The 12374-nt window shown below is 34.1% G+C and overlaps 3 protein-coding genes across 3 annotated transcripts; 1 reads left to right on the top strand and 2 right to left on the bottom strand.

The window, feature by feature from the left end:
• Nucleotides 1-307: 307 nt before the first annotated feature.
• On the bottom strand, nt 308-1021 carry LOC125855880 (secreted RxLR effector protein 161-like). Its single transcript, XM_049535538.1, has one exon. The coding sequence runs from the start codon at nt 1019-1021 to the stop codon at nt 308-310; it is 714 nt and encodes a 237-aa protein (XP_049391495.1).
• Nucleotides 1022-3903: 2882 nt separating this feature from the next.
• LOC125855879 (uncharacterized) lies at nt 3904-4530 on the bottom strand. Its single transcript, XM_049535537.1, has 2 exons — nt 4449-4530; nt 3904-4295 (listed from the first exon to the last, which is right to left on the bottom strand). Exons 1-2 carry the CDS (start codon nt 4528-4530, stop codon nt 3904-3906), a joined length of 474 nt encoding a protein of 157 aa, XP_049391494.1.
• Nucleotides 4531-6648: 2118 nt separating this feature from the next.
• LOC125856632 (uncharacterized) lies at nt 6649-10306 on the top strand. Its single transcript, XM_049536221.1, has 3 exons — nt 6649-6737; nt 7616-8578; nt 8939-10306. The coding sequence occupies exons 2-3, from the start codon at nt 7634-7636 to the stop codon at nt 9941-9943; spliced, it is 1950 nt and encodes a 649-aa protein (XP_049392178.1). The 5' UTR covers nt 6649-6737; nt 7616-7633; the 3' UTR covers nt 9944-10306.
• The last annotated feature ends 2068 nt before the right edge of the window (nt 10307-12374 follow it).

Raw genomic sequence — 12374 nt, 5'->3', positions numbered from 1 at the left:
ACACGTATACCCTAGTTATTTCTCTTATCTTGATAACAACCAAAGTTGAGTTTGATTATTGATTACTTATTAAGTTCTTACTATTTGTTTTACACAAGCACAACCCCCCTTTTTATTACCTGTTTATGGAAATAATTTGACTAATTGAATATAATTGTTAGTTAAAGTAAAGTCTAAACCATTTTCCTCGTGGGATCGATCCCAACCTACAAGTTGGGTTCTTTACTTGATAAAGATCGCTTATACTTCTGTAGGGAGGTGTAATTTGAGCGTATCAGCGCGTAGTTTACTCCCCCTGTTGCGAACATCATTTAATTTCTTGGAGACGACGCATTCCAATCTTGAATACCAACTTTTCAAATGTTGAGGTTGGTAATGCTTTGGTGAACAGATCCGTTAAATTATCAATTGAGCGAATTTGTTGAACATTTATTTCACCTTTCTTCTCAAGATCATGAGTAAAAAAGAATTTTGGTGAAATGTGTTTTGTTCTGTCTCCTTTAATATATCCTTCTTTCAGCTGAGCTATACATGCAACATTGTCTTCATACAATGTAGTTGGAATATTTTTTTCCATAGAAAAGCCACACATTTCTTGAATATGTTGAGTCATTGATCTCAACCAAACACATTCCCGATTTACTTCATGGATGACTATTATTTCTGCATGATTTGAAGAAGTAGCAGCTAGTGTTTGCTTCATTGAACGCCAAGCTATAGCTGTGCCTCCATATGTAAATAAATAGCATATTTGAGATCGAGCTTTATGTGGATCAGACAAATATCCAACATCTACATAACCAATCATTTCTGACTTGGATTTATCAGAATAAAATAGTCCCATATCAATGGTTCCCTGAAGATATCTGAATATATGTTTGACTCCATTCCAATGTCTCTTTGTTGGGGACGAGCTGAATCTTGCCAATAAACTTACTGCAAAACATATATCTGGTCGAGTATTATTGGCAAGATACATAAGTGCTCCAATGGCACTAAGATATGGAGTTTCATCGCCCATAAGCTCTTCATCATTTACTTGAGGTCAAAATGGATCTTTATGTATGTTAAGCGATCTCACAACCATCGGGGTACTCAATGAATGTGATTTATCCATGTAAAATCGCTTTAAAACCTTTTCTGTGTATGTTGATTGATGGACGAAAAATCCATTTTTCAAATGCTCAATCTGTAGGCCAAGACAAAATTTTGTCTTACCAAGATCTTTCATTTCAAATTCTTTCGTTAAACACTCAACAACTTTTGAAAGATCTTTAGGAGTGCCAATGATATTTAAATCATCAACATACACAACTATTATAACAAAATCAGATCCAGACCTTTTTATAAAAACACAAGGACAAATAGGGTCATTTTTGTACCTTTCCTTTAGCAAAAATTGGCTAAGACGATTGTACCACATTCGCCTTGATTGTTTCAATCCATATAAGGATTTCTGAAGCCTTATCGAACATTTTTCTTGCGAATTTTTATATGCTTCAGGCACATTGTATGCTTCAGGAGCTTTCATGAAAATATCGTGATCTAAAGAGCCATATAAATAGGTTGTGACAATATCCATTAGACGCATTTCAAGCTTTTCATGAACTACCAAATTTATTAGATACATGAAGGTAATTGCATCCACCACGGGAGAATATGTCTCCACATAATCAATGTCAGGCCTTTGCAAAAAAACTTGTGCCACAAGTCGTGCTTTATATCTTATGGCTTTACCTTTTTCATTTCGTTTTCGCACAAAAACTCATTTGTACCCCACTAGCTTGACACCTTCAGGTGTTCGGACTATTGGTCCAAAAACTTTATGTTTTTAAAGTGAAGTCAATTCCGCTTGAATTGCGTCTTTCCATTTTGGCCAATCATTTCTCTGTCTATATTCATTGACAGATTTTGGTTAAACATTCTCACCTTGTTGCATTATTTCAACAACAACATTATAAGCAAAAATATTGTCTACCACAATATTATTTCGATTCCATTGAGACATAACTTATTGAGATTTCTTCATTCTCATTATTTTCAGTTATTTGGACCTTCTTTGTGGACTTATCATTTGTTATGTCTGGGAGCTCTTCTTGAGCAATTTTCTCCATGGTATGATCTTCATGATCATTTGTTCCTTTTCTTTTTCGAGGATTTTTATCCTTTGAACCAATTGGCCTACCACGTTTTAAACGTGGTTTAGACTCATTTGCTTTAACAGTTTATCCTATCGAGACATCAACTCGAACTGGAGCATTTGCTGCTAGAATAGAAGATTTAGTAACCCTTGAAAGGTTAGTAAGTGCATCTGACAGTTGATTTGCAACATTTTGCAAATAAATCTTCTTTTTAACCTCTTGCTCACGTTGATTTGTTCGAGGATCCAAATGATATAGAGATAATGAATTCCAATCTATCTCTTTTTCCAATTGCTTATGTTCTCCCCCTAATATTGGGTATACTGATTCATCAAAATGACAACTAGCAAACCTTGCCGTAAATATATCTCCTATCATAGGTTCCAAATATTTGATCATATATAGAAGAAGATTCATACCCAACATACACCCTCAACCTTCTTTGGGGACCCATCTTTGTGCGTAGCGGTGGGGCAATTGGAACGTATACCGCACACCCAAAATTCTAAGATGAGAAATATTTGGCTCATGACCAAAAACCAACTGTAATGGAGATAATTCATGATAACTAGTTGGCCTTATGCGCACCAATGCTGTTGCATGCAAAATAACATGCCCCCATATTGAAACATATATCACCCTGTATACGTTCCAGAAATGCAGGGGATTCAATCCCAACCTTAGTTGTTGATGGTTTAATAACCAACTTTCCTTGAGAACAAGCAGAACAAGAGAATTTCTTTGATTGAAGAATTTTTTGGTTCTTCAAAGTATGCCCATGTGAATTCTCAATAATTTTGCGCATCATATTATAACCTTAATGGCCCAACCGGTCATGCCAAATGATAAAATCAGTAGGATTAGTAAACCCTTTGTTTACTATGGCATGTGATTCAACCATACTAATAGTTGTATGGTACAATCCAGAAGAAAATGTGGGTAATTTTTCAAGCACATATTTTTACCCCAATTTTACAATAGTAATATAAAGGTATTCAACCTTTCCTTCATTGGCAGTCTCAACGTGATAGCTATTTTGGCGAATAACCTTGAAACTTAATAAATTTCTTTGAGACTTACTACAGTACAACGCATTTTTAATATTTAATATTGTTTCCCCAGGTAGTAGTAAGGCCGCTCTTCCAGAGCCCTCAATTAATTTTGCACTACCAGATATTGTATTAACATAAACCTTTTTCATAATCAAATTAGAGAAATATTTCCTTTCTCTTAAAATAGTGTGGGTTGTAGCACTATCAAGAAGACACATATCTCCATCACTCATCTTGAACCAATTGAAGATTGAGGAATTTTATTTATCTTCATAAAATAAAAGTACATCATAAGAAATATGAAAAAACAACAACTATGCAAGAAAATAAAATTACTTTTTTTTTTCTGAATATAAAAACAACATAAGGAAAAACATAACAATTAAAAGCACATAAATAAAATAACATAATTATTTTCCCCAATCAAATGATCAAACATTAGTTTTGATCTCCAAAGAAGTCTTCAACTTCCAAATGAGTATTATCATCAAGGTCATCAAAATCATCATCTTTTAAAGCCAAATTTGCTTCAATATTGTCATCATATTTTTGTGAAGGCCCTGCCTTGGCATTATTTTTATAAGTCAAGTGTGACTCCACCCGAGCATTAGAAGAAGATGCACCATTTTTATTTCCTTTTCTTTTCAAGGAATCTCGATAAAGCCTAACAAAATGCTCAACTGCTCGACATTCATTCTTCCAATGCCCTTTCATGCCATAACGATGACAATTGCCTCTTGAAGGATTGCTTGAGAACCCATATTGTTCTCCCTTTTGTGGCGACCACCACCACGATGATTATTATATCGTCCTCTGCCATTGCCACATCCACGCACATTATTTTGGCCCTGATTTTTATTTTGTCTTCTTTCAGACTGGCCATGTGCTTCAACCTCATTTGCTTCCGGTAAAGGAGCAGTTTTCGTGGGACGGGCCTCATGATTTTTCAATAAAAGAGTATTATGTTGCTCAGCCACAAGAAGGTATGAGATCAACTCAGAATACTTTTTGAATCCCCTTTCATGGTATTGCTGTTGTAATGCCAAATTTGAGGCATGAAAAGTTGTGAGAGTCTTTTTCAACATGTCCTCATCTTTTATATCTGCCCCACATAATTTCAATTGGAAAGTAATTTTGTATACAACATAATTATATTCACATATAGTTTTAAAATCCTATAACCGCAAGTGAATCCATTCATAATGAGCCCTTGGCAATACCATTGCCTTAAGGTGGTCATACCTTTCCTTCAAACCAGTCCACAATTCCAATGGATCTTTCACCGTAAGGTATTCAACCTTCAATCCTTCATCCAGATGATGACGAAGGAAAATCATTGCCTTTGCTTTGTCCTAACTCGACGTTGTATTACCATTGGTAATAGTGGCACCAAGACCTTTAGCGTCAAGGTGAATTTTAGCATCGAGTACCCATGACAAGTAATTATTTCCAAAAATATCAAGTGCCACAAGCTTTGATAAATTCGACATGATAAAAATATCATAGAAAATAATTAAATTAGAGTAAAATAGACAATGAGTAAATAATTAGGTAGCAAAACTTTTTTTCATCAAAGTAAAATTAGCATACAATCTAAATTAATATTATTCCTCACAAATAACAAAATAACTTTTAGTAAAATTGTTAGATAAAGTCTTTTCATTAAAAAATAATCAATAGTATAGATAATTCACTTTTTTCATTGAGAACAGAAAACACTCGAATTTGTAGTCCATTCATTTTTTTTTCACAAAAACAATGACCTTCATCTTCTCTTCGCAAAATCGATAAATGGTTAGCCTTTTTTTTTTTCATTCAATTATAAATAACATGTAAAGTAGAAAAAGTATAGCCACAATTTAATAATTTTAATATTAGATTATAAATGGATACCTCACAAGAAATGTTGTTCAACCTTGAGACTTCGTGCTGATAACGTATTGTGAAACTTAAGAACAAAAGAACAATATAAAAAGGAAGACAAGAAGAATATAGCACAAGAGAAACAATATAAGATCACTTTCTTTCTTTCAAGTGTTCTTTCAACATTATTCTCAACACCTCTATTTATACCAAAGGGTGTCATAAACATTACATTAAACCTTGAGAATTACTACACATTAAGGAGGAAATAAACTTAGGAGTTATGGTCATCCAATTAACCATATTATCAACAACATTACTACCAATAAAGGATGAAATTAACCTAGGAGTTATGATCATCCATTTGACCACATTATCAACAACATTACAACTCATAAAGGAGAGAAATTAACCAAGGAGTTATGGTCATCCATTTAACCACCAAAATGATTTACAACAGTGTAAGTACATTTTTTTTTAAAAAAAGGGGCCCAAGCGATGACTTTAGTGACCTAGTGGTTAAGATGGCCCTGTATTCAAGTTCAGACTTGTAAATCTGAATATACATCTTAATGTGCATTTAAACTTGGTTGTAATATAGAGGATTTGGCTCTTCTCCATTTCTCTTCTCTTCATTTTTCCCAAGTTCCTACTTAGATGTACGACATCTATGTTACTGAAATATTAAAGGTGTGGATTAATTAATTTTCTTAATCAAAGAAGTATACTAATTAACCATGATTAAAAAAAATATTTAAGATTTCCAACTTTAGTAAGAAAATATTCATTTTCCAAATTTTTGAGAAAAAAATGGATTTACTTCAATTAAATAGCATTAAGATTTTGATATAAAAAGAGTTTTTCTATAGTTTAACAACTTGAGTCACGATCAAATCTATAGACATTTTGTTTTTTTAAAAAAATAAATTCTATCTATTTTTTGGAAAAGTTAGTCTAACTTTTAGTTTTCTTTGATATTTTACGGCAAAGTAATTTTTAATACTTATTATTTAATATCTGAATGCTAAAAATTCTATTTTATGATTTACAATATTTTTTCTTCATAAAATAGCTTATTTAAATGTTTATTTTAAATTGACAGAAATTTAGTCTATGAAGAAACTTTTTTTTTTGTGTGAATGGAAAAACTATAGATAACGAAAATGATTTGAACTATGGTGCGAAAAAATTGTGAGATGGTTTTTTGATAACAATAATTAGATAAATTTAAATGGTAATATATATCCTTTTGTTCATGATTAAGGTATTTGATTACTTAATATTATGCACCATTGATATTTAAATAATATAAGTGTCATACATCTAAGTAGGAACTTGGGGAAAATGGAGAGAAGAAAAATTGAGAGGAGCTGGATCCTAATATAGATAGAGAAGAGGTTATGATGGAGGGACGGTTTTATCGGTTAGAATAATTAATTTTGTAGAAAATTATTCAGTTCCGTTGAGGAGACAAAGATGCAAAACCACTCAAATATTCACAACCTACTTTATTTTGTTTTCCCCTCAAATTTATTGTCTTTTCTTTTTACGTATTTTTTTTTTTTGCTTCTTCTTTTTATCTGCATTTTGTCTTTCTCTAAAAATGTGATTTTGGATTCTAGGTTTGTATATTTCCTATCCATTTTACATTTGATCCAAGCTTATTCCATACAAGTTAGAGGTGATCTTTCTCTCTTCTTCTATGTTCTGTTTTGGATTTTATGTGTGATTCTTTAATTGTCATTTCACAATTGCTCTAAAATTGGAGGCATTCACTATATCAAAACTGATATTTAGTATCAATTAATTAACGATAATAGCTTAATTGCAACTAAATATGTAGTTTTAGCGGCAATTAACACTCTTTATATATGTTTCTAAAGCCAATTAACTATAACATTCTTTGTTAATGTACATATTTACTGCCGATAAAAAATGTTTTTGTTGTAGTGATTCCTTTGATTATTTCTTGGTCTGAATAGGTTAGATTCTGAACTCAGTGTCTTGATTCAGATGGATTTTTTCCCTTTATGTGTTAGTTATGTCTAAATTCTTAATGTAAGATAATGTGTGTGTTTCAATATCGATATTGGTTATCATAGGAGGTAAGATTGATAGTTGGATTACTACTTCAGGTTCAACGATCACTTAGTTTTATAATTTGTATGTGAAGCTTGATTTTGTTTTTATTTGAGGACAATTATATATTCGAGGGTTAAGTGAAAACGTGTAATTTTGAGGAAAGAAAGCCTCAGACAAGGATTAGTAACTCCTATTGTTTTCAAGGATTCCGCTTTAGCTTAGAAGATAATCCTTTTAGATTGAATGCTTCGCATTTAACCTCAACTTGTGTTTGTTTGGAGGTTGGAAAATAGGGAAAGTACTAAGTGCTTTGCACAAACATATGAATTTTCTTGAACTAATGCACGTTCTGCTATTAATTGAAAGCAGAAACAATTTTTCTGAAGCTAAAAATTAAAAAAAAGCTGGTTGTTGAATGTTATTTATTGATTATTGATGCACAATGGAATAACATTTATCCTGATTACTGTAATGCAGTTAATTGTCTCTTCAGATATGTTGGAAGCTTCTTCAAACATGGATCCCCCTAAAAATGAAGGGGATATGAAACCAACAAATCTCGAAGAAGTAAAAGAGGAGTGTCCTCTCTTTTCTTGTAATCTATTTGATGCAGAAATGGTTCGAAAGGTAGCACAGGAATTCCTTACAGGATTAGCCTCCGCTTGTGTTGACAACACGACTGGTGGTTTATTCAAGAGCCCTGCTTCTATGGCTGTTGATATCAGAAGAGAAATGGTGGACTATCTTATCCAGAGAAGCGAGACATTTGTTGCTGAATCTGTTGTGTTACAAGGTGGAACAGAAACCATTGTGTCGGACAACCCTTATGATAACATTTCGGATTTTATCGATGATTTTGGTCAGTCGAAGAGAAATTTTTTTAGCAAGGTTTCAGGTTGGATACTAAGTGAAAGAAGAGAGGATAGAATAGATGATTTTGTACAAGAAATGGAGATAAATGGCTTTTGGTTGATGGCGAGGAGGGAAACCGTAGCACAAACTGTGATTCGAAACATTGATTTCAAAAACACCTTTCACTGCAATATGAAGTTTAAGTCCGAAGAAGAGCTTGCGAAACATGTCTTTTCGTGTGGTTTCAGGGAAATACACTGTGAAAATGAGGGTTGTAATGCAAGATTTAGTGCAGCTCAACTTGAACAGCATGATTCGGAGTGTCCTTTCAAAATACTTCAGTGTGAGCAGAAGTGCCCAGAAATGCTCATGAGACGTGAAATGGACCGGCATTGTATAACTATTTGTACAATGAAGCTTGTCAATTGTCCCTTTTATCCCGTTGGTTGCCAATCGACTGTTCCCCAATGCAAAGCAGAAGAACACCGTAAAGAGAATCTCCAATCTCACTTGGTCTACATTTTAAAACTTATTTACAAGGAAGCATCTTCAGAAGCTCTTAAGAAAAGGGCTGAACAATTGGAACAGGTATGTTATGAAATGGTTTGTGCAACTTACACTTTTTCTAGCATCCAATGATTCAAGTGACTTTATGTTGTCAGTTTGTTAGATTCTATGGGCGGATCTATGAAGAAGGGTGGGTAGTAGAGGAGCTAGGATTTTCACTAAGGGGGCTTGAAATATAAAAAAATAAATACATGCATGAAGAGGCCAAGGGGGTTCAACTCAATTCAAGAGGAAATACATTTCAGCTATCTTTCTGTTGTTGCGAAATTCATGATCATTTGGCCAACTTCTGGGATCTTGTTGTATTACTTATTAGATAATGAGAATAATAATAGTATACAGGCAACATCAGGTGATATATTCTTTTATTCTCATAAACAGGCAACATCAGGTGGACGATTAGCAGCTGCTTGTGATGCAAGATCATTAACAACTGCAATTAAGAATATTGATGCAAAGCTTGGACTGTTGGAGGTCGAGAAAAAGATAGAGGTCAATCCAGAGTTAATAGAACAAAATGACGAGGGCACTGATGTATCCACCAAGAATGACGATCATGATGGTAAGGACTCGCTTCATAAGAATGAGACGTCTCCAGACTCACCCAAGATTCAGCATGATCTTACAGCTACGCCCGCCAAAGTAGAGTCACCTACCAAATCAGTGGATATTGTAGAACCAACTAGCAAAACTAAAGTGCAAGAATCTTCTAAGTCACCTCAGGACCTCACAGTTTCCTCATCCAAAAGTGAAGAGTCTACCCTATCACCCATGAAACATAAAAAATCTTCCTCACCTGAAATGGATACACATGAAACTAATGAGTCTAGACCATCACCCAAAAAACACCATGACTCCACAGCTTCCTCACCCAAAATGAGTACACATGAGCTTACTCTACCAAAGAAACACCATGACTCCATGGCTTCCTCACCCAAAATTGGTACACATGAGTCTACACCATTACCCAAAAACCAACATGACTCCACAACTTCCTCACCCAAAATGAGTACACATGAGTCGACTCCATCACCGAAAAAACACCATGGCTCCACAACTTCCTCACCTAAAATGTGTACACACGAGTCTATGATATCACCAAAAGAACACCATGACTCCACAGCTTCCTCACCCAAAATGAGTACACATGAGTTAACTCCATCACCAAAGAAACAACATGACTCCACAACTTCCTCACCTAAAATGAGTACACAAGAGCTGACTCCATCACCAAAGAAACACCATGACTCCACAACTTCCTCACCTAAAGTGAGTACACATGAGTCCACACCATCACCAACTAAACACCACGACTCCACGCCATCCTCACTTGAAACGGAGTATGCAAAAAGTGAAGAGTCTATTCCATCAGCCAATAACCATTAGGACTCCATGGCTTTGGGAGTCAAGGTTGAGTGACATCCAAAATTAGGATTTTGTGGAGGAATGAACTTCAAAATGGAGTCTACAAGGCCACACCTCAGTGAAAAAAGATCAACAAATTCATCATCAAAAAGAGAAAAAGACCCCAAGTCAACAATTCCAAAGTGGATGCAGGGGTAGCAACCAAATGAAGTACATACATGAAATAGAATCAAACCATGTAAAAAAGTTTTCTTCGCCATCTGTCCATTGTCAATTGTGGCTAGTTAGTTTGTGAAACAATTTTTTTTGCACATTTCCTTTTTCATACAGTTAACTTATGATTTTATAATCATTTTAGGCTTTGCATAGGTTTGTTCTAGTGTCTCCTATAAATATTTCAGTACGTCAATTTGTTTTGTTTGTACTTTTAATTATTGTTTGTACAAGATACAACTCTTTTTTGCTCAGTGGTGTTGACTCTGCCTGTGGAGCAAGTTGATCTCAAGAAATCTTTCAACAAAATCACCAACTCAGCAACAATCAAGGCTTCCAGTCCAAAATTAATGCAATGAAGCAGCAGTCACAAGCAAACACAACTTATAAAAGAAGATGAACATCAAGGGAACAAGTGTGTAACTTTACTTGAACAAGAGATATATTCACTCTTTTATCGTGCAGTAAATAATGTATTCGTTGGGAATATTCTAGTGGGCACTAAATAAAAGCGAAGTGTGAGTTATACAAGTAAAGATTGTAGCCATAAAAAAATCTGGAATGGTCTAGATCAAGCGACAACAACACAATCTGTACAGTCAAAGCTCATTCAAGCTCTAAAGGAAACCTTCTAACACAAGGAGACTGGACTAGACACCACATTGGTGATCCGAATAGTAAAATATCTTCTTCTTTTATCTTTTAGTTTTTCATAATTCATTATACTTTGCCTATTTGACTAATGTGCAGGTAAGTTGACTAGTGTGTGATGTCGCATAACTTACATCCTTTTTACGGTGTTAAAATTGTCGATGCAAAATGCAATAACCTAACTAGGTTGAGGTCAAATCTTACCGAGAGCATACTAGAATTTTCTTATAATTTGTTATTGAGATTCACGAAAGTAACTATTATTGGGGAATTGGGGTTTCTATCGAACTACTTTAACTACTTGGATTTTATCAATAGAGAAGATGAACTAGGGTTACAATTCTCAAATATCGAAACTCCAATAAATGCTGTACTATTCATTCATTCAGGTGTGCATTGTACAAAACCGACAAATCTATAAATCTCTTAAAGCCTCTCCCAATTATGAGAATATCACCCTAAGTCCTTCTCAAGTACTTGAGTATCGAATTAATTGGTTCATCCATTAAAAGCCTTAAGTTAACTATCTCCTCTCTATCTTAAGTTATTAGATAGTGGTTGGTAGCACCAAATCCTGGTAATGGATCTTTTTCCAAATATGTCACTAATAAGCGTTCAACCAAACCTCATTCAATACTAGGTGTGGGCGATCATCATCTAGTATAAAACCCAACGAATAGTTGAGATCGAACCCACATGGAGTAGTACAAGTTCAAATTCAGTGACCAAGTTACGAATGTAATCTAATTGGCTGTAGGAATAGAAATTATCGTAAACATTTAGTTAAATTGAAAGGGGTGACAACAAATGTCACATGGGGGAATTGGTTTGTCAATTAACAACTAAAACAAATACGAAAACAGGGGGTTTCAACAATATTGAGAGGAATGCTTGGGATGTGATCAATTATAGGTTAATCTCACTATATGGGTAATTGAAATTTACTAACGATTGTTAAATCTTAGTAGGTAGGCTAGACTATAGGTCCAATAGCTTTCTCTCGAACAACTATTATGATTCAAGTGAGTCCTCTTGAACCTCGACAAGCTTTACACTAAGAACAATCCAAAACCTTAATTTATCTACTCTCTCGAGGTAGATAGGTAGAATCGATCTTAGGATTCATTCTCTCGAGATGAACCCACATCAACCCAATAACTACAATGATTAATCTACAATCTTAGTTCTAAAGCCTCTTTCTCAAGCAAGCCCAAAACTCTAAGTTAGAATTGCATTTGCAACTACAATTTATAGATTAATACACAACAATCGATTAAACCCACTTCAATTAAGCATTTAAATCAGTAAATAACAATACTCATAAGCTAATTAAGCCAATAATCACATGATTACACCCCAGAAATTGAGGTTTCAGCTACACATCATAAAAAGAGAAACAATTACCAACTATATTAGCCATGAGCTGGGTAAAAGTTTCCAAGTCTCTACAATGCTCCAAATTGAATTAGTTCAAAAACCCAATTGAAATTCCTCAAAATTAAATCTCAAAAGCTTCAAAGTCTCCGGTGGGAATTCAAAAACACAAAGAAAACCAAAACTCTAAGAACTCTAGAATCAGAACTCCTTT

Source organism: Solanum stenotomum, chromosome 2 (genome assembly GCF_019186545.1).
Source record: "Solanum stenotomum isolate F172 chromosome 2, ASM1918654v1, whole genome shotgun sequence".
Lineage (NCBI taxonomy): Eukaryota > Viridiplantae > Streptophyta > Magnoliopsida > Solanales > Solanaceae > Solanum > Solanum stenotomum.
This window is presented reverse-complemented; position numbering and strand designations above follow the sequence as displayed.